The sequence below is a fragment of the Pararge aegeria genome, chromosome Z (genome assembly GCF_905163445.1).
Source record: "Pararge aegeria chromosome Z, ilParAegt1.1, whole genome shotgun sequence".
Taxonomy (NCBI): domain Eukaryota; kingdom Metazoa; phylum Arthropoda; class Insecta; order Lepidoptera; family Nymphalidae; genus Pararge; species Pararge aegeria.
In genome coordinates, this window is record NC_053208.1 from 16,395,747 (window position 1) to 16,422,998 (window position 27,252).

The following is a 27,252-nucleotide window of genomic DNA, read 5'->3' on the forward strand; positions in this document are numbered from 1 at the left end:
CTGAACACAAATAATATGCCTCTTAACGGATAATAAAACAGGTCAATTATTTAGAATTTAGTTTTTTTTAACTTTTAAATGAAACCGAAATATCATTACTCCAAATAGAGTTTATATTAGTGACAATTTCCTTGGGTGGTGTCCTAGTAACTAAATCCTTTCCAAACAGTATTGTGTGGGGTATATTCAGGATAATTTATTTGTATTCACGCAAAGTTCAAATAGTCATGAGGGCATGTCAGGTAGCAATTTTGTTTAAAAATACTTATGTTGAACTCAAAAAAGACATGTGATGTGATGTGTTGGGTTCCTGGAAACAACAAAAGTTCTATGTGGTTCCAATCGTTCTCTCAACCATAGGGGTTATTCCCAATCATCATTTAAAACTATATACATAGTTTAATATTGATAGGCGTATGAATGCTTATGAATAGAAAGAACTTTCTTAATATTCATAAGCATTCAGAATAGTAAGAAAGTTCTTGCAGGTGGAGAAAAGCACACATACATATTTATTTCGAACACGATAACTCAATGAAAGCATTAGAATTGGCAGCAGCAAATGAAAATTATCTAAGTGTGCTGGCTGGCTTACGATATCTGACAAGATAAAAATGAGTGGATCATCGGTAGAAGAATTATTAGATTTATATATTCGCAAGTTATAGAAGAAAACGGCTTTTACTGTAACGAAATCATGTGCAAAAAGTGTTCTTTAGAAGGACGACGATTGAAGACTTGTTTAATGATTAAAAATGTTATTATGATATAAAGTTATTGAAGGGCACCATACATTTTTTATAAAGACGTGCACTATCACGGCATCAAAACTCAGACACGTGTAAAACATATCTTCATATAATATATAGGGCGAAGGTTGCTTCTTGCTGTATCACGGGCCACGACGTCGTACCTCAGTTTTATTTGAATCCTACTTAAATTATCATCGTAACTTGTATCGTACCATAGCCATAAACTTATTTAATATTTCAATTAGAAAATAGGTGAAAATTCAGTTAGGTTTCAAACACTTACACTTTGAAATGTAGCGCGAAGAAGAATTTAATATAATAAATAATTTGGGCTATGATTGTAACTTAAAATAAGCGTTATAATTAAATTTATCAGTTATTATTCTCTTCAAACTTTGGAAATAGAAAAAAAAGGCATGTTCAACATTACTTAAATTCAATTGAGCCTTCAATTAAACAAAGCGTTACGCTACTTTTATCAATTGCAAATAAGAATTTTCAAATCCGAAAAGTCCTGGAGTGGCTGCGCGTTCAAACAATAATTAAACAAATTAAATATAGAATTTCTCTATTAGCTTACGTTTAAAATTGATTGCTATCCACACTATATTACAAAATGCAATAGTAGATCAATATGAATGTTTGGTTGGATGCCTGTATCTCTACCTATTCGCGTAGTAATAGTTGATGAAATAGTAGTTTAGGAATGTTATTCGAACGAAAACTTCAAGATGAAGTTGCAGAAAGTTAGAAAGGAATTTCTTGCACACAACTTCGTAACCAAACTGGAGACTGTCAAACTCAGGCAGTCTCAGCAACTAGTGTCGTTTTACATTATATCCAAGATATGATATACTTATTATTAAGTGGAAATAAAATCTTTAATCATTATATTGATCGAGTACCCACCGTACCTGCCCTTGTAAAAGTGTGCAACTTTTGTTATTTTAGCAAAGCAAAGCAGCCATATAATGTTTTGTTGTTTGAGAAGAGCGGGGTTGGTCGCTTGAGTAAATGGTTCGAAACATTTTATCAAATAAAGGAACTGAAGAAAGTTTTATTGAGCATTCATACAAAGGTTGATTGGTTTCCTTGCAAAAGAGTTTCTTAACATTTTAATTAATGGACCGAAATTGTTATTGTTTTTAAAATCTTTGAAACCTTATTACCCGTCTGAGAAACTATAGGTCGATTTCTATTACATTTTATAGCATTTTAACTCCCATTGACTGGTGGTAGGTTTCGGACTAGACCACACTTATAAAGACCAAGCAACTTAGAGTTCTGGTACGATGCCGCATTAAAATCAAATTAGGGGTATAGGTTACATAAAAATGCAAACTCTAACAAAGAACCCGCGACCAGCTTAGACTGCACCATCACTAACTTACCAGGTGAGATTGTTATAAAGAGCTACGTTATAGTGGGCTTAAATTCAATAAAATAACCTACATATCGTAGCTACGTTCGTCGTAGCGCAATTATCATTTGCCGCCACTTGGCTATGGGTCATTGATGTGTGGCTACGCCATTTAAATCTTAAACTTGTAGAGTGCACACGTTGCATTGACAATATGTGTAGTTTTAAAACGAAAGTTTGCGCTTGCGTGAGTTGTTTTTGTGTATTTTTATTTACCTACATAATATTTTTTCTGGACAGTTTTCAAGATATATTTTACGGCCAACAAGGAGACAGTGCAATACTTTATGATTAAAAATCATTTTCCTAGAACCAACTTGTGTAGCAATTTTAAAGCGCAGTTTCGCCAAACAATTCAGATTTTTCTGATTCAGGTCCCATTTCCATTAAAATCAATGGTGGTTTGTGAAGAAGTGTGTTGCCGTTGTTGTGGGTTTTTTAGTTTTTTTAAATGTCAACAGATTTTGTGTTTGGAACGACACATGGCATCTCGAGCGTCCACGTTCCTCCAGCTGCCGGCCTGGCGCACTCGCAATTCATTCCCAGGTGGGAACAATAATGTCTCAATGCGGAAGGTGGGCCTGTTGAACCTCGGCAACACCTGCTATATGAACAGCGTGATCCAAGCACTTCTTGTCACCAGGCAGTAAGTCAATTTTTATTATTTCTAGAAAAAATAAAAATTATAAAGTCTTGTGTGTTGGTCGAATTACTATTTAATTTGTTTTGTAAAAAAACAAATTTGTAAAAAACCAAATTTGCCTTAAAAAAGTTGTAAAAAATATTTATTTCTTGCTTTTTAGTTCTAGTCGGTTATTTTTTGTTCAAAAATATTTTATTCTATAAAAATACTCCTTCAGTTTGGATAATAATATTATTTTATTGACTGATTTTTCATGAAGACAGATTGTTTTCTTTATTGCGCCTACTTTTACAGACTTCTATTATTTTTTTAGTTTTACAAATAGCAATTTTTATTTATTGATTTTTGATTTTTTTATTATTTGAAATGTTTTTTTATTTGAAGCAAAAATTTCGCTATGTATATATATATTTACGCGCACCCACGCCAAGCGAATTTTACTTCTTGCTACGGAAATTTGCTTATGCTAACGAATGTTTTTATTATTTTTTTATTTACCATTAAATACCTTTTGATTTACCATCGTTTTCATTCATTCAGCAAGGTAGTTAAATTCTAAGGACTTTTTTTTTTTTTTTTTTATACAGAGAAAAGGCCTGACGCGTGGTTTGCGTTGAGGGAAACGGAGTTTTTGTAACTAATAAATTCAATAAATAGCGGATCATTTTGTTAATGGGGGCAAATTGACCAATGGAAATTTCAGATGGGGATTGTGCTGTCAAATTGGAACTTTTTTCAGTGTTGACAGTATCAGCATGTTGTTATGTCATTCATGCGGTCATTTAATTTTGGACATGCTTCGATTAAAGCAAATTGTTTTTAATATGATTTCAATAAGAAATTCATCTTATAATTCATGGTATAGGATACTTTTTATCCCGATAAACAGTATGTTTCCTCCGGGAAATGGGATGAAATTTTTTATCAATTTTACTTCATAGCTCCGTTAAATTTCAATCGATTTTAATAATTCTTTTTTTATGCGAAAGTGTGTAATATTAAGCATGTATTGTCCGTAATGAAGATCTGATGAGTATTGTCGGATATAAAGGACAAAAGTCTTGACAGATAACAGCACGTCGCAAGGCATATGGGACAGCGATCGAATGCATGCGTATCCTGGAATAGCTGAAAGGCTTATTTTTATCCCAGGAAAGCCAACAGCTCCTAAAGGATAGCATCGCTATTTTTTCCGCATTTGTCTTTTAAAATCCGCGCAACGGAGTTCTAGATTGATGTGTTTTTTTAGATAGGCATAGTTGAAATATTACCAAGTTTTTGAGTTTGTTTCGTTGACCGCGCTAATCTCAGAAAATGCTGCATCGATTTCGTTTTTTTTTTAATTGGTAGTATCAATTAAGGCTATATAATATCACGCTACGACCAATGGCTACCGTTATTAATGAGAAATGTTGCAAAAAATATCCTTTTTGAGAGCGTGTGAAGATATGACTAGACTATATACTTTTAAAAGTTGACTCATACGCGGACGAAGTCGCGCGGGTATGCTAGTAGTTATATATTTAAAAAAAATATTTAGAATAATTTAATTATGTGGTGTGCACAGTCATTCTTTGCGGCTTATAGAAACTTGTTTTATGGCCACGTGAATGTTAACACTTACCTTCTATGTCAACCATTCCTTGCGAGATAGACCGAACTTTTGTCTCGATTGTTAGTTCTTTCCGTGATGTTGCCTTTACCCTGAGAGCAGGCGTTAGACAAAATACTTGCCTACCACACGGATATGTGGCATAAAAACCGGCAAGCAGTGAATACTTTATCTACTTATCAAGAATATGAAATTTAGCGATTCAGGGGCGGCGCCCACGTTCGCAAATCGTCGACCGATGTAATGTCGGCAAAAAATGAAGCAAACTGATAATCAATAGGGTTAGCTCCGCCCACGTCAGGCTCGTGTATTTTCAATGATTAGGCAGCTCATTTTGCCGAACTTTTATGGGCGTTCTAATCAATATTCAATCAGTATGTTTAATAAAATTTCGGCGATTGTCGGTCGTGGGTGGCGTCCCATACCGAAAATCATACGCCCTGCAAAAAGTCAGTCGAAAATAAGACGGCGAAATTATCGGCTCGTTCACCGAACTTACACAAAGTCTGACGTGGGCGGAGACCTACATGCATAGACGCCACCCCTATGGCTTGCTGTTCGGTCGATTTAGTTACACTCTGATAGTTGATTAACGCTAGCAATTACAAATTATAATGTTGCACTTATTTAAAGGTAATAAATAAAAGACTCTCTAAGAAATTCTCTCCATATTAATTATGAGTGCGTAAATGTTAAAAATACTTTGCTTTTGCATTTGACTATTTATTTGCTACAAGAGCAATGCGGTATCTCAATTTTGAATCAGTTTGATTCAATCCTTAAATTTGAATTCTCATTTCGATAAACAATATTTGCCGCCAGAAAATATTGTTTTGGCTGTATGGGTCTCTGGTTGCGATATCTATGAATAGTCCATCCAGCTTATGAGTGTGCGCAATTATCTATCGTCTGCAGCAGCGAAATATAAAAATCTCGAAGTTCAAATCCTTTTACACATGCCAGAAACTAACATTAAAATTATAAGTAAAATTTACCATGCATTGTCGTAGGTTCAGCACCCATGTAGTGCTCCGGAACCTCACGGTCCCGTACTGGGAAAAATTGGGCGAACTGTTTGCCCATATGATGTACTCAGTCTCGAACAAGCTGGACCCCGACAAGTACTTCCGATTCTTAAGACCGCCCTTCTTCACTCTGGACACACAACACGACAGTTCCGAGTTTTTGGGGTAAGTTATAATAATTAATACTTTACCTTTATTGTAATATTTATTTCAGCCTTCTCTATGAAATTAATAATAAATACGAATGCCATTGAAGATCTGTAGTTTCTTACGTCACAAGTTTTATAATTTTAAGCCATGAAGGCAAGAGGCAGTATAGTGTGCCTTGCACTATAACTATTTCTGTTACTCAGTCTTATGCACGTAATATTTCTGTAAATATTACAATCAAATTACAAAAAAAAAATATCCAGGAAATGTGCTTATTTTTGTTAGAGTCAAGTACCAACCTGCTTCTGCCAGTTTATTTCTTGTCGACCTACCTGATACGGTTGGGAGCGCTGTTTGGATCCACGACGGAGGCAATTAGGGATTATACAATTTTAGGATTTTTCCTGGTCTGGTCAAACACACGCCAGCAATTTAGCGTTCCAGTACAATGCTGCGTAGAAACCGATTAGGGGTATCGATAGAATATAACTGCCGTACCCCTTACAAGTTAGCACTCTACCATCTTGGAGAGCATCATCACACAGAGTTTAAAGTCAAGACCTAACTTGAAAAACAAGTCGCCTTTTTACGAAAGTTTACATGGTTTACATGTAAAAGGATGTAAAAACAAAATCATAGCGACCTTAATAGATATAAAAATTATTAATAACTAAGTAGCTGTTGCCCGCGTTCTTTGACCGAGATATCACGTTTTTTTTTGCTAACAGAAACAGTTTTTTTTTTCCTGGCTCTTATATATTTTTTTATTGATAGAAAATATAACATTTGTATTTTATAGGTACTACGCATTCTTAAGCCTTGTCGACTTGTCAGTGTACTGAAAGTCGTAAAGTAGCTCATACTCTCCGCCGTTTCAACTAGCTCCGAAAATCAGCTTTATCGGTTGCTTAAAGTCAAAGTCAAAGTCAAAAGTCAAAAGTTTGATGCGTACATAAGAACCACACGGTAGTGAGATGATGGCGATAACCACATTCGTAAACTTAAAACTAAAGCTACGAGGGTTCCAAACGCGTCCTGGTCTAAGAAGAAGCCCACAACAAACTAAGCCGGGTGTTTTTTTTTTTGTTATCACCATCTCACAATGTCATTTTAAATTATTAGAAGAGCAACCTGGTTAGAGCAATAATTTACACCCAAGCTTTTTTATCGTTTACGTAGTCCTTTATACTATAATAGGACTTTTCTTTAAGCTTACGTTTAATACAAACTTTGAACTTTTTAAGAGACATCTCCAAGATGACAATTGGTAGTTTATTGTAGAATTGTATGCAATTTCCTTTAAACGAATTATGAACCTAGTATATTGCACTGTAAGTTTATTCTTACTTCTAATGTTTAAATTATTGCAGTCACATTTTTTCTTAAATTTAGAAATGTTTTTATGAACGTACATTAAATTTTCAAATATGTACTGACTATACACTGTCATTATTTTAAAATCTTTAAATTTATCTCTCAATGACTCTCTCGGACCCATTTTGTAGATAGAACGAACAGCCCTCTTCTGCAGCACGAAAATAGTGCTAATATCAGCAGCATTACCCCGAAGTAAAATTCCATATGACATAATGCTGTGAAAGTAACTAAAATATACCAGTCTCGCAGTTTCTACGTCGGTCATATGGCGTATCTTCTTTACCGCTTAGGCAGCAGAACTAAGCCTGTTCGATAAATTATTTACATGAGGGCCCCATTGAAGTTTAGAATCTAACGTTATTCCTAGAAAAACTGTCGTATCCTCCAGTTTCAGTTCCTCATTATTAAGTAGTACAGTGGTTTTCACGTGTTTAACATTAGGTAAAGTGAATTTTATACACTTGGTTTTTTTTCCGTTAAGAACCAAATTATTAGCTTCAAACCACTGTACCACTTTAGCGAGAGAGTTGTTTACGTCGTCAAAAGCTAGTTCACGTCGATTTATTTTAAAAGTCAGTGATGTATCATCGGCAAACAGAACTATCCCGTGTTTATCCTTGGCAAGGTAAGGAAGGTCATTAATGTAAATAAGGAACAGAAATGGTCCTAATATAGACCCCTGTGGGACACCTATTTTCATAACTGATCCATTAGACCGTTTTCCATTCACGTCGACTTTCTGAATTCTATCGCGTAGATAGTTACTCATTAAGTCTAGAGCTACACCCTGAATTCCATAGGGGTGTAGTTTCCTAACTAACGTTTCGTGTTGAACACAATCAAACGCCTTAGATAAGTCACAGAACACACCAAGTGCATCACGTGACTCCTCCCAGGCTTCAAATATGTTTTGTATTAGCTCAACACCTGCGTCGATTGTTGAGCGACCCCGTGTGAAACCAAATTGCTTAATATGAAGTAAATTATACTTATGAAAATGGTAAAGTAATTGATTTAAAATGAGTTTTTCAAAGATTTTACTGAAAGTGGGTACTACCGATACTGGTCTAAAGTTAGTGGGGTCAGAAGTACTACCCGATTTAAACAATGGAACTATTTTACTAAGTTTCATTAAGTCAGGAAACACACCACAATCTATACAATTATTAAATATTAAGGCTAAATCGGGTGCAACAATATCAATTAATGATTTGACAACGTTTACGGAAATGCCCCACAGATCATTTGTTTTTTTATTAATTAATAATTTAAAGGCTTTAATAACGTCAGAGCCACTAACATGCGTGAATTTAAAAGAATGGTTACACTCAGGCACATTTTCCTTTAATAGAGAGAGAGCCATATCTGGTAAAGAGTTTAATGATTCTGTTGTGGAGACGGGAATGTTGGTAAAGAAGGTTTCAAAAGCAGTAGCCACCTCGAAATCTGTTGTTAAGGCTTTATTATCTACATTAAGTTTAAAGTTAATATTTCGTGGTGTTGCTCTTCCCGTCTCCTCATTAATTATGTTCCAAGTAGTTTTGATTGCATTGCTGCTATTTTTAATTTTATTTTTGATGTATCGCGTCTTTTCTAAGTGGCAAGCGCGTTTAAAATTCTTGGAAAACAATTTAACATAATCCCCAAACAAAGCTTAATGAGGGCGTGAAGAAGTGACAAACAAACACACTTTCGCATTTATAATATCAGTATGGATGATCAACTTCGTAATAATGCGGTACGAATAACATTCGGAATTGCTTAGTGTGGGAATATGTTGCAACTTGCTAGCTATTCAAATTCCATCAAATCTTAGCACGCATATTGTGACTTAACAAACTTCCAACCCCGTTAAGGATACTGAGCATTGTGATGTATCGTGTGGTCACGGCAGATCAGAATTCAGTTGTCACCGCTCTTCTTCGCGAAAGTGTCGCATGAGGCTACTTATGGAATATGACGGACCACGGCAGCGCCCTCTGTTGTACTACCATCTTATGCGATGAACAAACCGTTCGCATAACCTCCCGTTGGGAGAGGCCTCTAGTCCAGCGTCGGACCGCAATAGGCTATGACGATGAGCATCATACCGAACTTCAGCGGTGTACTCGCCGTCGAGTGCAGTATGTCGTTAAGTAGTATCGTATCGTCCGGGGAAGTACAACCGCCACGCTTGGTTCCGTCGCCGACCAGCGTTGCTGTGTTCCGGTCTGAAGAGCGTGGTTTCCGGTGCATGAGGCTTATCACCTACATTTCAGATTGTTGGACACAGAGCGGCACTTTGCAGGACGTGTACTTGCATACCCTTTATATGCGATGAGTTTCCACTTACCATCAGGTGGGCCATCTGCTTTATCAGTTAATAAATAAATAAATAAATATACTACGACAATACACACATCGCAACCTAGCCCCAAAGTAAGCGTAGCTTGTGTTATGGGAACTAAGATAGCTGTTGAATATTTTTATGAATATAATACATAAATACTTATAAACACCCAGACACTGAAAAACATTCATGCTCATCACACAAACATTTTCCAGTTGTGGGAACCGAACCCACGGCCTTGGACTCAGAAAGCAGGGTCGCTGCAAACTGCGCCAATCGGGCGTCAAATCATAGTTAATAGTTACTAGAAAAAAAATTGGCAAGATCTCTGTCGCACTTCACGCAGCGACTGTATAGGGCTTGTATTACGACCCTGTATATGCACTTATTTCTTGGCGTTGCCGGTGAAACCAAAATTTTTGACAATTCTGACCCCAAAGGCACAAAATATCCTAAAAAAAGTTTGTATGCGAGTCTTAATTTTACATGTTTTATACACGAAGCTATAAATGGTGGCCAAGTTGAAATACATAACATTCATTATCCAAGTAATGCCCGTGAAACTTTGAATGTTGCTTTTTTTAAACTTTTTCTTTGTGGATGTTTCCGTAAGAAAAGAATCTACTTTCAAAATCCCAAGTTTCAAATTGAATGGTGTAGAACTTTAGGCTATGCGTTGATTTATTACGTAAAAGAATACTTTTTACGTGATCCCTGTAAAAAAAAAGAAATCGCTAAACTGATACAAATAAAAAGATCAACGTTATTATCACAGAAGAGTTATTTTTGAACTCTACCTTGCTAATTTAAATTATAACTTTTACACGCCCACTGTACAGATTAATTATATTTATAACTTATTTATCCTATGCCTCGTGTCTCATTAGAGAGAACTTAGACCCACGCAGCTCTTATAAATGATAATAATAAGCAAATTTCCTATCTCCGGGCAGATTTATTCAATACCTTAATAATTTTCCGCTCGACCCACGAACATAATACTGAATCCTGTTAGCGTAGCTGCCGTACAACGTCCGAAATACCAACGGAAAAGTTCGTTATATAAAAATTAATATAAAAATATTGAATTGGTTCATGCAACGGCGAGGTTTGACCTTTATAAGTTATCCTAGCTATGTAAGAGTGATGGTCGATCGATAGTGCATAATAGCACATGCGCCGATACCCGCCCGGGCAAGCTTTAGCCTTTCCCAGAGTTATTAACCTACAGTATTGATTCGAACGAACTGTTGAGTAACAAATTAAGTTGGAAGCGCTTCTCACCTACATACCCCGCTTAAATATGATAATGAATGTAATTTCCATAATAAAGCGATCGGTTTTGGCGCTCCTCTTTAAATCATCGTTTTAAATAGAGATTCTCTTTTTAGGGTTCCGAAAACAAACGAAACTCTCATTGGATCACTGCGTGGTCTATCTGTCTGTTCGTAAGTCCCCACCCTTTTGCTAAGATTACGGTTTGAGGTTCTAATTTTAAACTTATACCAAATAAGAAATTCAGTAGTACCAATTTCAAAAAAAAACCTTGTGGAAAAACACAAGGCTTTAGGGAAAAAACAAACGAAACTCTCATTGGATCACTGCGTGGTCTATTAGTCTGTTCGGACGTCCCACCCTTTTGCTAAGATTACGGCTTGAGGTACTAATTTGAAACTTAATCCAAATAAGAAATTCAATAGTCTCAATTTAAAAAAAAAAAACCTTGTGTAAAAACATAAGGCTTTAGGGAAACGAAATAAATAAAAAAAAGCTTTTTTGGCGGTTTTTTCGTTCGATTTCGGAAAGCGGTCTGATTATTTTACTGGCTGATTATCGAAACCTCCAGAGATCTTGAAATTACGAGAAATTATCACTAGGACGGGGGATGATCATATTAAGGCGCACGATTCATTGGCTTTTTTTTTTTTTTTTTTTTATTTAAATAAATTAATATTTTATCGCCATCTAGCCCCAAAGTATTCAAAAATAGGTTTTAATTTTCTTTTCAGAGATTTATAATTAGTATAAAAAAATGTAAAAATCCGACAAAGCAGCCCTACCCTAGAGCTATTCTCAGAAGTGATACAAAATCATAAATATGTGTTTCCTTCCTAAGAACGGAACACTCAGTACGCAAGTCTTACTCGCACTTGGCTCGTTTTTCTTCTATTGCGACATAGCCGATGGCCGCCAAATCGTATCTTGATTCTCACTGCCTTATCTTTTTCGCAGTATTGTTATTTTTCACTATGCTGAACTATAATAGTTTATTCAATAGGTTCTCCAATGTAATGTAAATGTTACCTTGTATGAAAAGTTATTTCCAATATCTGAATAATGAATTTAAATATCTTGATCTTGATAAAACAGCAACAGGCTCTGACAAAAGATTGGTTGTCGTAACTGAAACTAAATTTAAATCGCCATACTGAATTACATTATAAAGGTGTTTGGGTTAACGCGCAAACAAATCGAAAAGAATTCTTCATGCTTATCTGTATGTATACAGTTCTCCTGAACGTGTTTATGTCATTGAAATCCTCCTAAGCGAAGCGAGGGCCGATTATGATGAATCTATTTGATTGTTAAATTGAGTGTGCCCCTGGATGCTTTAGGTTCGCGATTAGACTAGGTTGGTTGCATTTTATATTTTAGGTTTCTTTTTCCTTATCGGGGCAGGGAAATTCTAAAGGCTTATCCTTTTCACGTCGAAAGAAATTAATAATTTTAAAATAATCTTCCGAGTGAACATTGAATTTTTTTGGAACTCCTCGCTACTCGAATAAATATATCATGTGTCGATACATCAATCTGTGATTGATTTATGACTTGTACTGTGAATTGATGTGTTATTAAATGACACGGTGAACTTTGTACCTCTTGAGGAACTATTACAAGGAGTCCAAAGTGGCAATTCTGGTATAACGTAACCAATAAGTTCACGTTTTCATTTTATTCAACATTGAATTTAATATTTTGATTTGAATTAATGGATGTTTCATCAAGTCACGATTTGAATTTTGGTAGATTTGAAGACATATTTTGAACATGATTTTTAGTTCTTCTAAAAGAAAATATGTTGTTTGTCCACCAATTGTGGGAGGAGACCCGTGCCCCGTAAGTAAATACAAAAATAGTACCTAAAACTAACGAGTTTCAAACTTTTCTCGAAAAGTAAAGGTTTTCCTGGATACTTGAGGGGCCATTACGCTTTTTCGTTAGGTCACGTTGTCTACCAGTTAACTCCTGCCGCACGAGCGTTAAGACACTTCGTTCGATTATTCGAATCCGTTAAACCGATACAGGAGTTTCAATGCACACGGACGGCAATTGATTTTTGTTTATATAAATAGGCGATGTAATCATTGTTACGAGTTGCGCGGGCTTAATATACTCATACTTAGACTGTCGCTACTGATTGTTTAAATGACATGCCATCACGTCTAGTTAATTTTACTTTAGGTGTATATAAGTATTAACTAGTAATATGTCTTTATAAGACTGCAATTCCATAACTAAAGATATTATATATTCCATTATTATTAAAGCAGGGATATTGTTTATCTGATCCCTGCATTCCGACGCGTAACAATATGACAAGCTCCATTAGGGGTAAGGTCATCGGGAATAAAATCACATTGTTACAGTGCAAGTATGTTGACATGTAATCCAAGTCGCTCTTTGTTTATGTTCAATACAGGCAACGTACTCTAGAGTTGATACATGTGACATTTTAAAAGAAACCTCATAAAATTTCAGTAAGTATAAAACAACAATTCATGCGTTCATAGTTATCTATTCAATAAAAATTTGCTATCCATGGAAAATAAACACTCCTAGTCAGAAGAATATAAGAGTATATGATTTCAAAGATAGCGTCCAGCCAAGGACAGTCATTATGTGTTGTCTGTTTGTACGAAATAGATTATATATAGCTATCATACATATACTTTATACCCATAAGTGTAATATAAGATTTGTGCTGTGAATATAATATCCTTGATTATAATATTTATATTTTGGGGATGATTAACCGAATTTTTCAAACTCCGGGCGGGAACTGAATTCTGAAGAATTTCTTGATACAAATAACCCATACCCAATAAATTCCCCGACCCGGCAATCGAACCTCGTGATCTGCAGTCGACAAGCTAACCACTAGACCAACGAGATAGTTTTCCTTACTTATATTATAAATGCGAAAGTATGTTTTTTTGTTTATTTGTACTTTCCCTAACTAAAGAACCAATCAACGTGATTTTTTTCGTAGAGTTAGTTGAAGGAGAGTAACAGGGAATACTTTTTGTGCTAGTCATTGTTCGTAATAAACGCGGAATAAGAATGCGAATGCAACAGTTAGCTTAAGATATAATAAGGGATGGGCATATATCAAGTAGTAACATTTCTGTAAAACAACAGTGGTATATTTTCAGCTTTTTGAAGCGGTGATAGCCCAGTGGATTGGAATTCGACTTCACTTCACACTTTTGAGGGGTCGAGTTCGAATCCCAGCACGCACCTCTAACTTTTAACTAAAACGAAACTTTTAAGTTAGTGCGTTTTTAGCAATAAAAATATCACTTGCTTCAACGGCGAAGAAAAACATCGTGAGGAAAGCCGCATTCCTGGGAGTTCTACATAATGTTCTCAAAGGTGTGTGGAGTCCACCAATGCGTACTGTGCCAACGTGGTGGACTACAGCCTTAACCCCTTCTCATTGTGGGAGGAGACCTGTGCCCTGTAGTCGGCCGGTAATGGGTTGATATGATGATTATGATATTTTCAGCTACTTGCTGGAGTTATTCCAGTCATACGAGCACTCTACGGAGACTAACCACGATTACTCTCGGCCACCGGTGTTGAATGGAGCTAATCGCTTGCGCGCCTTGTACCCACATGTTCCGCCCTCCACTTCCACGAGGTAAAAATTATTAAAGATTATTATTTGTGTGTATGTGCGTCTGTATGAAGCATCGAATTTCTCATCGAATCTTTGATTGAAATGATTTTTGATGAAAATCGGTCCAACATGACCGCCGCCACAAAATGGCGGTTTACATATTATACTTTCACAATTCCCTGAATATAGGTTCGATACCCATATTGAACCATGAACGGGCTTGACTATTAGATTACACTTTACTGAGAGTCGGGGGTCTTAAATTTTTAATTTATTGATTTTTAGACTTGTTACTTCAGTAAAGCTTGATGTTTCTTGCATCACTGTAATAACTTTCAAAACTACTTGAGTATCCATCTGTATTCTTTAGCAATAAGTCTATCCAGATAATGAAATTGGCAAACCTGGCAATAATGACATCCAGTGAAAATCAAAACCCGACAAAGTAATATGAGTTCTTATAAGTTTTCTATAGTTGAAATATTTATGACTTATATTTTTGTCGTATTTATATCATTAAGTATTTCATATCATTTCGTTAAATACATGATTTTACATTATAGTGCAACTCAAGATCATGCCGAACCTGGTCACAGCCGTCAACCCGTCGCGCCACGCCCTGGTAGTAGCCGTGGTAAGTATGTTCTAACTATTTACTTTAAGCATTACTCAGTTTATTAATGCAGAGTAAATTTTGGAGTACCGTTAATTTGACTGTGTGAAGTCATCAACTAAACATCCCGCTGTGGGAGTCGCACGAGGCAACTAAAGGAATATAATTTTTGAATTTTGAATTTGAATATTTCATCCATTATTTATCCACATACACACAGCACAATACAATAACCAACCTATTTGTAAGAGCAATGTTCGCCAATATTCCAACCAACTACGTAAACCGTATCGTATTTCTTTTTTTGTAGGCTCCGGTTCAAGTGCACTCAAACGTAATTCTTCTAACAAAGAGCCATTAGCTTTGCCACCCAGGAAAAGGTTACGTACAAACGAAGCGACGGTGTTGCGTCGCGACTCTGCCATTGATGGTATGTTCGGAGGGGTGTTGCTGACACGAGTCCAATGCACCGTTTGCCGCTCCTCTTCGCTGTCTCGCGACGTCTTCCGAGATCTGCAACTCGCATTCCCCGAGAAGCCTGAGGGCAGGGAGCACAGCGTGCAAAGTCTCTTGGAATACTACTGTTCCAAGGAGAGCCTCTCCGGTGATAACAAGTACCAGTGCCACGATTGCGGCGGCTTGCGTGACGCCGAGAGGAGCGTGCTCATCGAGACTACGCCCAAATACCTTATATTAGTGCTGAAGAACTTTAAGTAAGTATCAAATTTATGATTTAACTTATAACACTTCACCCGTAATGATACACGTGAGAAATGCTGGCCGGTATTTTCGCGATGCATTGTGTGTGCTTTGTAAGATTTGTACGGTTCCACCTAACTTAGATACGTAACACACCACAGAACACAGATACATATTCACCGACCGGAATTACGAGACGAATCGTTCAGTAACCAGTACTCCAGATTTCAGTATGCAACATTGCTATTTATGTTCATCAGTAATCGTGTTCATCACAAATTAAATTTTATATTTTTATTAGAATTTTAATTTGAAAAAATTTATAAAACAGAATCACAGTTCTAATTAAGAAAAGCAAAATACTCCATAATCACAACATCCATGTTTTTTATTTTATCCCAAAATTTTAATAAATGACCAAGAAAAACCCACTTCAAATTCTCGTTAGAGGTAACTTTTATATTTTATCTGTCGAGAAAGTTTCATTGAATCGTGTAAAACGGTCAACCATTTAATTAGAAAAATTAACATGAATAACATATTTATTTTTGGCTATGACTAACTATATAGATTATTTATAGTTTTAAGTTATTTCAATCTCATTTAGCAGTACTGTTTACTGAACGATATAATTTCATCAATTTTCACCCTAATGAACTGGTTTGCGTGAGACGTAATAACATCTATATTTTCTCCGTTAATAATCATTGCGATTGCTATTTATTTATAGTCTTTAATATTTGAAAAACTTAAATTTTATCTAGTATTGCATAACCGTTAATGGTATATACTATTACATTTTTGCAGCAGTTCAATTCTGAGTATAAAAAAAAACGTAGTATCTGAGATTCAATTAATTGTTATATTAACAACATTTTGGTTATCGGTGTATAATAAGTAATCATTAGAGACCGGATAAATTTTAAATATATTTTTACAGATTAATATAAACTTAACTAAAGAATATCATACTATGATGCCTAACATTGAAGTCCTCTTCAGAAGATTTTCATAAATTTGCCTATGTCGGATAACATTAAATTGTCACATAATTGAGCTACAATTTTTTATTTTACTTTTTTTGTGCCTTTATGCTATTGGCATATAATCCGGTCTTTAGTGACCATTGATAATCAACCCTAGATGAAATATTGTTTAAAATAATTTAATATTTCATCTAGGCGGGTAGGTGTTCATTTGTATTTAATCTATTGATCCAGGTATATAACCCGACCTAATATGGCTCCAGAGTAAGTATTTCTTTTAAATTTATTATAATCTATTTGATCTCCATTTTATCACATAATTAATTTAAAAAGGGTCATAGTTTTATTTCGAGCAGTCTGTAAATTCATTAGTGATATGTATATCTTTATCATGGATTCAGTGAACTTATTTTATTTTTAAATAACGGGGACAAACCAATGTGTTGTTTATTGGTTTTTAAGTATGACCTAGAATCTAATAATTGTTTAATTAACTGATGACTAGCAAAAGTGACAGCTGTCGGTCGCCTATTTATCGAGCGCCTATTTAAAATTAAGTTAAAATTTGCAATATAACTTTTTACCCGATGTCTTTATGAATCGAAGTAATTGATGTGTTGCGACATTATAAATCTTTTGGGAACTTGTACTTAAAAGGTAAAATGAACAAAGCTGGTCTTCTTACAATATTCATTGAGTTTTGGGTCTTAATTATTCCTGATGAACTAGAATAATTAAAAATAAACCTAAAGAAATTTTCTATTTTTTGGAATTTTTTGGAATTTATCTTAGAATAATTGTTGGATATTTATATATATTTCTATTTGTGGGGTATTTTTGGGAGTTCATAACTTATTTAAAACCATTTTGACAATAGCATACAATTTCTAAAGTACATTGAAAATTTTTGTTTCATAGCAATCGTCGGAAAAGAACTTCGTAATATTTTTTTCATTATTGTTTAATGTTTGTTGTTTTGCTTTTTTGCACTCGTCGATGTTTTCTTGCGTTCATGTCATCTATTTTTTTTTAAACTTCAATGTTAAATATTTATGTTAGCCGCCCTTTACGGGTTATGGATTTATTGTCTACTATTTTTAATCAGTTTCGCATGGCAGTAAGTATCAGAATGTCAGTGAAAAAAAATTTGCTACGTGTAGGCTTAGTGTTTCTGATGATCGAGATGAAATTTTAATAGCCGTAGATTTGCTTTTAAGCATGGACACCATGCATTTGAATGTGAGCTTTATACGACGTGGCATAAAGCAAACATTTCAATAATATTGTGCGAGTAATGAACGTCGTGTGGACCACTCGTTGGGCACGCGTCGGTCATGCGTTATACTGTTCGAACTGCACGTTATGTCGCAAGATGTATAGCTTATATTTCAATTTTGAGTCGAAATAGTTTGTTATGATCATAAAGATGACTACAAACCAAATCCGATAGCCCGCTAACTTTTCATCTTTGTTAAGAGTTTAATTATATATAAACGCTTGCGGAATAGCGTTTAGCAGACAGCTTTAATCGATGGCTTCAAGCCGCACATATAGACGGGCAGGCTTTAGTGTGTAGTCTTTCTTAAACAGCTCTCTTATAGTCCTTTATATAACGACTTGAGCAACTCTTAGATACATGTCTCTCTACATGTCGTGACCAAATCTATAGTAAGTTTAAACCTTGTGCATCTTCAAATGTTGTAAAATGGAATGAATCGTTTTAGAATAAGCTTATATCGGTGTTTATACGATTGGACACAAGTCTCTTAGCTAAAATAAATGTGGCACTCATAATTGGCCCACCGTCCCGCTTTGGAGCAGCGTGGCGGGTCACTGCTCTGAATCATCTATGAAAGATGAGGTATGCGCTCAGCAGTGACATTTAAAAAAAACTATAAGTAAAATCAAATCGCAAGAATCGTACATGATCTATGTTTTTATTATGAAACGATAAGTATTTCATTTGTTTTCTGCTAAGTATACCACCGAAATTTAAAAAAAATGTTCCCTTAGGAATATAATAAATGAGTGCTTGACAATTAAGTTTTAGTTTAGAGATTTGAGTACAAACGCATTATGCATTATTATAGTTCAAATATCTATACACCGCGTTTTCCTGATACACATAAACTACATATACAGTGTGGGTTTCCATAAAGTGCAGTAACGAAGTTGGGTGAAGTAAGATTCAAGTTTATTTACAGGTAAGGAAATTGGTTCTGTCTGGTAATATCTGAACAAAGTTTTCTATCATGTTAAAACCGTAATTACCTAGTTGCTATCCCAGATCAAACATTTCCTTTGAGTTGTTCGTTCAACAAAGACGAAAGAAAGTAATAAAACTGAAAGGAATATTTTAACGAATATCAAGATAAACTAAGATAAGAGAATATAAAAGAGCTTTATAGATATTGATTTTCAGTGAATTATTTCTAGTTTTTAAAATTTTGAATGATGTTATTTTTTTGGGGGTAAATGATAATCCATCTTCGGTACATTTTATTAACAATAGTTGCTCATTAAGATAAACAATAACATTCTAAAATACTTGGTCAGTAGTTTACAATGTTTAGGTATAAATTCATTATTTTCCCTGTCGATAAAATTTCGTCTAGTTCTACCCAGTAGTTTTATTTCATGTTCATATGTATGGGGCTCACACTGCAAATAAAACTAAAATACCACTCTTTGAACAATGCCGGATGCATTTAGCTTGATATATTTAAAAAAATAATATATAAATATTACAAGCTATTTATACAAATCACCCTTGAAATAGGAGACGAAAGTCTGTATCGATAATAAATTAATACTACCATAAATTAAATTCAGTCAAAATTATCTTTAAATACTAATCAATATACTAATTTTCAAAGCTAGATTTTTGAGAACGATAAAAATTATCAGACTTAAATTTAAAACGCGACAGTCTTTCTATCTGTCTGTAATATAAACTTCTGAGCTGTAATTGAGAAAATTTAATATTATTTGGATCATCAGGTAAGAAGGCCCCGCAAGACCTAAATTATGTTATCTAATTAAAAAAAAAATATTAAAACAGACTACTACGTCTCTTAAAAGCTACCACGGAAAATCGGGTTATGTTTTACCACATATATAGCTTATAAAATCTTCCGACTCATTGAAATGATTACTTAATTTATCGGCATTTAACAATAGCCAATTTATTTTTTATGGTTAATTCCTGCTTTTGAGATAAAAATAAATCCATAGCAAGATTGTATTCACAAGACAAAATAATAATTAACTAATAGTCCTAAGACGATTTCCCTATAACTTGTAAATTTATGGATTTTCCCATTCCTAACGAAAAAAAAATGCTAAGTTGAAAAAATATTTTTTTATGATATGATAAATCGAATGTGACTTAATAATACTAAGCCGATATTTAAATTAAGACAAATATATCTTGCCAGTCACCAAAGCGCTAAATTTTAAGCTTTCAAAAAAAACACGTACGTAAACTAAGATTTTTTTAGAAAAAGTAACCGTGCTTCCGTAGTTGTATTTTAAAGAGTACATAGTAGGGCAGAATATATTTATTAGGTACAGATGATGGCAGTCAGGTTTAAGATTTGTAACTCGCACTCGTCTCACTTTAAATTCCAACCGTAATAATTATCGTTCGAGTTAATACCATAACCACATAGGTATTTGTACTTACGGAATGCTAATACTCTTTTAGGTGCTTATTCCCTGATCCTTAATACTGACATGATCCTTATGAACAGGTTCGATTCGAAGCTGCAGGTGCAGACCAAGTTGATGCACACGGTGTATTACAACCACACCATAACTCTGCCTACTGTGCGCGCACAGGCGGTGCACGCATCGTACAACGTATTCGCTGCGGTCATCCACGCCGGAACCACTCTGGACTCGGGCCACTATTACACTCTCGCCAAAGACAACGATCAGTGGCACAAGTATAACGACTGCTCGGTCACATACGCCGATGAGAGTCACCTCAATAAGCTCAACCGATCCAGTACGCCATACATCCTGTTCTACAGGCGATCCGATATCGAGGAACCGCCTGCACCGACTTTCGAGCAGCTGCCGCGCGCTCTCCGGGATGAGATCTCCTCTGACAATAAGCTGTACGTGGAAACTGTGCGTAAATTGCGAATTGGTCGCCCATGACAATTAAGGTCCCACAAACGCTACGATTTCTCAGTGCTCGACAGTGAGGAATAAGATGTAAGACTCAATCCATCTGTGCGCGTTTGAAAATCGAAATATATATTTCCGGTTTATTTACTTCTATATAAATAAATATATTTATACATATTGTGTAGTTTTAGTAAATTTGTTTCTATATATATTTTTTGTAATAACTACTTGCTATAGAATAATTTTACCTTAATATGTACATTCATTATTTTAGTTAATAATTTCCCATGACTTGTTAAGTGTAAGTTTACTGTGGAATAAAATGGTGTTGATTTATAATTGCAGGGAGCGATACTCAGAAGAACTAATATTTATTTCAATATTACTGCCACTAGTTTCCTATATATAGCGTTTCCAGCTGTCAGTGCATTGCGTTTTAAAAAGCTATGTGTCGCTGGCATCGTTTGAACCTTAGGACTCCGACGACCGTGATCCTCAGAGCAATGGTATCTACCACACATCGCTGACACTTCGTATCTTCATGTACCCAAACGTGGCTCATTCTCAAAAGTATTTTTGATGTGAAACATCTATAGGTGAAGGTAAACCTGATTGTTGGCGTGGCTGTACATGCCGTGGCGACGCATGGCTACGCTATATGATGGAATATATGTACCTACTATGCGTAGTTGAGTTGTCGCAATTTCCAATAAATTCTTAAGTTTTTTTGTATAGAAAATTTAATTTATTTATTTTATGGAACAAATTTGTAATGCTTTATCTTTTCAGTACGATATATCTGATTCCTGTCGTACTCTGTTCTTTTATGCAGTAACAGTATTATATAAAACAGTTTAATTATTTCACATAATATGTCAGGCGTCCCGTGACGGCTCACAACTTTTTTCATTTAGAGCTTCTGAGTCATCGCTAACTTTAGGCTGGTTATAGAAAAAATCGATCGGCTGTTACACTTCACGCAATTATAAATCTCACTTTACCTGATGAACCGAAAGGGCATGGGAAATTTTGATACGGTGCTTGATAAAATAAGTAAGTTTGTAATCTCGATCTCCTCGAACGTGGCTCGTTTCTGAAACACATTTCTCATTTTAGAATGGTATCATTAGATTCGACGTGAGAATCTATTGATATGCTAGACGCATTTATAAATCTTCCGGTATAATCTTCCACACGCCCTTCCGGTCCAACTAGTAAAGTTGGACCGGAAGGGCGTGTGAAATTTATATAAGGTGCTTGATAAAATCATAAAGTTGGTAACATACCCTTTCCTGACTAAGGAAACCGTTACCTTCCAGCCGGACCGCAGTAGATATTATTGATGAATAATATACAAATTGCATTTTTGTTGTTAAATTATATTGGTTATTTTTATTTTAGATTCTTTATAAAATTTGGAATTATATTGTTAGAAACGGGTTATATCTCAGAAAATTTCTCAATCTTTTTATATGAAGGTATCATCTAAGAAGTAAAAAAGCGACGCTGACGGGACCTAAGAGACCTTGTTTAAATGTGTAGTATTATGCGTATTATCATGTACCCAATTAAGAAAAAAAATACACTAAATTCAAAATTTGCATGCTAACATACATTATTCAAAGTAATTTTATCTAACCTTTGATAACAAAAACGTAGATGTTTCAATTTTAATGGTATGAATAAGCATAGAAATAACACTAGAATTTAATTAAAATATACCTACCCAATTAAAATCCCGAAACCCAATTGAATAATATATTTAATGTTTACTCAACGTCATTTATAAATGTTTCGATGTTTACATTTTCAAAATATATACAATTGGTATATCTAAATAAATAATAATGTTAAGCTCCACTTTTGAGATTGATATTTGTAATTACTTGACTATTATACCTTTCCGGTAAAGTATTTGGCGTCTGTGTTATTCAGACACATGGTTTATGAATGATAAAACAATCGACTAGAACTTATAATGATGCTCAGGGGTCCCCTAACTTGTTCCGTAAATGAATTGATGAAATGCGTAAATATTTAACTAATATTATGATGAGGACCGATGGAAAGGTGATTGAGCTGGAAGAAGTGGTGAGCAAGTTGCGTTGTGATATTATAGGATTATCTGAAGTCCGACGAGAGGGGGAGGATTCGATAATCCTGGAATCCGGCAACTGGTTTTACTACCGGGAGGGTGACCAACAGTCCCAGGATGGTGTCGGGTTCATCGTCCACAAGTCTCTCGTCAACAATATTGTAAAAGTCGAAAGTGTGTCGAGCATACCTTATACTCAAAATTACCAAACGGTATTCGTTGAAGGTCATACAGGTATACGCGCCTCCTATACCTCGGCACATCCAGACGAGGATGTGAGGAGGATGCCTCGAGCACCTACTACAGTATTGTGGTGGGGGATTTCAACGCGAAGCTTGGCGAGCGAACCGGTACAGAGTTGAGCGTGGGGCAATTTGGGTACGGGCAACGGAACCACAGGGGCCAAATGTTGGCCGACTTCATGTAGAAGGAGGCCACACAGGAAATGGACCTGGATAAGCCCCGATGGTTTCACGAGAAACGAGATCGACTTCATCATGTCGACCAAACGGCATATATTCAATGATGTCTCTGTGATCAACAGGATTAAAACCGAAACGATCACCGTATGGTAAGAGGCACATTGAGTATAAATGTTCAGCTTGAAAGAGTCAGACTGGTGAAGTCTACACTCCGACCTACTCGTGCCCATTTTCAAAACCCCGAAAGCTTTCAACTGGAACTACAGAACCGGATTGCCTAGCAGATTGGTTGAGATGCTCAGTGACCTCAGCATAGTTTCTCAACAGTTTGGCCTAAGAATGAACATGAGCAAGATGAAGGTTATGTCTAATGCTCATGTTCCGCTTCAACCAGTAATCGTTGAGAGCACTGCACTCGAAATTGTCGACGAATACGTATACCCAGGATACACGATCCAATTACGTAGGTCCAATTCCGAGAAGGAGGTGAACCGCCGAATCCAACTCGGATGGGCAGCGTTCGGGAAGCTTCGTGACATCTTTTCGTCAAAAATCCCTCAGTGCCTAAAGACCAAAGTCTTCGAACAGTGCGTGTTGCCAGTGATGAACTCATAAGAAGGCTCAGAGTCACTCAGCGGGCGATGGAAAGAGCTATGCTCGGAGTATCTCTACGTGATAAAATCAGAAATGTGGAGATCCGTAGAAGAACCAGAATTACCGACATAGCTCAACGAGTCGCGAAGCTGAAGTGGCAATGGGCGGGGCACATAGTTCGGAGGAGGAATGGACGTTGGGGTCCCAAGGTGCTGGAATGGCAGCCCCGTACTGGTAAACGCAGCGTTGGTCGACCCCCGACGAGGTGGACGGACGACATTTGGCGCGTCACAGGTAGCCGCTGGATCCATTCGGCACAAAACCGTGGAATTTGGAACTCCCTACAAAAGACCTATGTCCAGCAGTGGACGTCTAACGGTTGATTTGATGATGATGATGAATATTATGATGGCATTTTCTCCTAACATCATTAATCATTATATAATCTATGATACCTTTTAATATATGGTTAAGTAATTATACTTATTGCAAAGGATATTTATTATAATGCATAACCGCAACGAGGTTATATTTAATTCATAGTGTTTTTTTTTTTTTTTTCAGTTAAAGTTATTTTTATTTACTCTTTTTTTTTGTTGACATTCCTTGTAATAATGATCTATATTGCCTACGTGCACATAAAAATTTATTTTATTAATTGAAATGATTTTCAATACTAATTCTAATTAAATTAATTTAATTACCAATTTATACCTAATAATATTTAATTTGACTTAATGTAATTCTTATTCTGTGAAATTTGCCGTATTTTTTATTATATTCAGTACCTTTTATCGTATGTAGCTCTCGTTTTCGTTGTCTAAACTAAGGTATATAGAAAGTAATCATAGCAAATAACACGTAACATTAGTATGTAGTTAATGGCGGCCAAGATGATGGCCTTCAAAATACCAAAGATAAAAAAATTACAGTTGTGTTACATAAGAGTTTAGAGCAAACTCTTTGCTGAACAATCGGGATGTACTTTATTCGCTACTTACAGATATGCAAAAATTTCGATAAATAAGTAACTGTGTTTATCTAAATAAAATACAGTATTTCTGTTATTTATTTAGTAGGTTACTACCTTAGGTAAATGTAGCGCATCATGTATACGCGCTTTTCTTAGTTATTTTAATAAAATAAGTCGTAGACACTATATTAATGATAATCTGCGATTTGAAAAAAAAAAATCTCGCCATTTCCGGTCTTATTACTTTATATCCTTGGTTCGTCTTAAATTAATTTATCATACATATTTAACTTTATTTAAATTTTCAAATGCAATGAAAAACATAGTATTATACACGTGGGGTATTGATAATAATTGAACTCTCTTTTTATCATAGTGATGGAATACGGCGCAATTTTACTTATTATAATAATACCACACACGTGTTGTAAATGGATGTTATGATTTAAGGATGCAAATCATAATTACCTGTAAAAAGTATTCAAAGTGTTTACCTAATTAATGTAGAGCGTTATAGGTACATACAAAATCTGTGTTATTAAAACTTACCCATCTGTGTTTGAAGTAAAGTCATGGCATACATATTAAGTAGAAGTATAATATCTTAGCTATTAGCTAATAAACATTTATTCTAATCCTATACATCTATATGTTTCAATTCAATGTTATTAAAAGTATGTTTGTGTATTGAATAAATAAAGTAATGCATTGAAATTTGTTTTTTATTCTATATAAATATTATAATATCTAAATAAAACTGTACAAACGACTGAATGTATGCATGCATGTATGTGTGAGTGCATGCGTGAAGCGTGGTTACTCATCATTGCCTATGAACAGAGCAACACTTCGAAACGCACGCAAATAACACTTCCTGTTGCCGCAAAGTGCCGCCCTGTCTTCATACAGGTGTAGGGGTTAAGTCTCATGTGCCTTTAATGGAACCACGCCCTTCAGCCCCGATAACTGGAATGCTGCTTGGCGGCAGAAATATATGCTTACTACTGTCTGCTCTTGTTAGCTCTGTCACAAAAAGCTTTACTACTAGTAAACAAGAAAAGTAGCAAAGGACGAAGTCTTGGCTTCTAATACATTGGATAATGCTGGGTAAGTTCTACTTTACGGAAGTTAGTTTTAACCGTGGCCGGTGTAAATTTATTCTAAGGCATAAAAATACAACAAGTATTTGTAAAAAGAAAATAATAGAGCTACCATTTTTATATTATAGGATATACCTTATTTACTAATATTGAGACAATTGCCCGCTAAGACTATAGCTATAATTTATAGATGCAGTGAAAATCTGACGAGTCAGTTCGATAAAAACGCGTTTTTAAATTATAACAGTTTTAACATTTTTTTAGACGGTTCCACTTCGGACGAAACGCTAATCAGGCTTAGGGTATTAATTGCAAGAGAAAAAATGGTATACAGTAGAACTCCAATTATCCGAATTAATGGGGACCGGGACCCATTCGGATAATCAAATATTCGGATAATCGGATTTTTAAAAAAAAAATTCCCATTGGAGAGAATAAAAGCTACGTTGAAAACATGAAATTTTCACATGTTTTAAATATAAATAAAATGTACTTATGTACAAGTTTAGAAATAAAAATCATTGTTTTTTAAACATCTCCGTCAATGTAAGCTGTTTTTCGGTCTTCAACCGTTTTCGGGCAGCCAGGTCACGCATTCGCTTGACGGTGAGCAGTTGCAAGTGGTGTGGTACAATTTTTTGTGATTCGGATAATCGGCGATTCGGATAGTCGGAGTTCGGATAATTGGAGTTCTACTGTAGTTAAAAAAAATTTGTTTATAACAATAACATTTTTATTTCATAATTATTGCTTACTGTAGTACTATTTACAAATTAGGTACCATTATATCATTATATAGCAAGAGGTAACATTATGTTTGCAGGCCTCTGTCATCCTGAGCGTGGCCATAATTTAACTGTTCTCTGTTTATTTTTACCTGTATTAATATTACGTAAAAAAAACTTTCATATATTTTTAGTGTTTAAATATGTTTAAAAACTAGTTGTTATGATATTATATAACAAGCAATAAAATTAAGAGATATGAGTAGAATAAGTATGTATAAACATGTTTTTTTATCAATTTTTAGTAAGGAGTTAACAGGCTGAGGATAATACATAACATTGGTAACATAAATAACATTGTTTTTGTAATTATTTCCAAAATCTTGTCACAAAAAGTAAATAAGATTTTCAATACTTTTTAGTGAAAGGTATGATTAAAAAAAATACAAAAACAAACACAATAAAAAGAGATTTTCTCTAGTAGACGTGTTTTTTATCAACCGAATTATAAAAAAGAGGAGGTTCTCAATTCGGTTGTGTTTTTTTTATGTTTGTTAGCTCGGAACTCTATCATTTAGAATTTTTTTGTTTGAGACGGTACACTTCCCTGGTTGTCTCATTTTCATCAGGTCAAGATCTGTTGAAGGGATCCTGGAGAAATTGAGGGAATTCTTCAAATATTATAAAGGGCACCTATAGCGTT

The 27,252-nt window shown here is 35.0% G+C and overlaps 1 protein-coding gene and 1 pseudogene across 3 annotated transcripts in view; both read left to right on the forward strand.

Annotated features, from left to right (window-relative positions):
- LOC120636076 (ubiquitin carboxyl-terminal hydrolase 38) overlaps nucleotides 1–20,796 on the forward strand; it is a 44,376-nt gene extending 23,580 nt beyond the window's left edge. Inside the window, exons 7-13 of one of the 3 annotated variants that reach the window (XM_039907364.1) lie at nucleotides 2,634–2,818; nucleotides 5,438–5,617; nucleotides 14,095–14,229; nucleotides 14,772–14,842; nucleotides 15,132–15,534; nucleotides 16,735–16,770; nucleotides 20,259–20,796. In XM_039907364.1, the coding sequence (XP_039763298.1) occupies nucleotides 2,634–2,818; nucleotides 5,438–5,617; nucleotides 14,095–14,229; nucleotides 14,772–14,842; nucleotides 15,132–15,534; nucleotides 16,735–16,770; nucleotides 20,259–20,670 (1,422 nt within the window). In that variant the 3' untranslated portion in view covers nucleotides 20,671–20,796. Of the gene's footprint in view, nucleotides 1–2,633; nucleotides 2,819–5,437; nucleotides 5,618–14,094; nucleotides 14,230–14,771; nucleotides 14,843–15,131; nucleotides 15,535–16,734; nucleotides 16,771–17,424; nucleotides 17,488–20,258 lie in introns of those variants that run through there. The other 2 variants (XM_039907366.1, XM_039907365.1) reach the window with 2 other exon arrangements.
- A 1,735-nt stretch (nucleotides 20,797–22,531) lies between these two features.
- Nucleotides 22,532–23,714, forward strand: LOC120636077 (annotated as a pseudogene).
- Nucleotides 23,715–27,252: the final 3,538 nt, after the last annotated feature.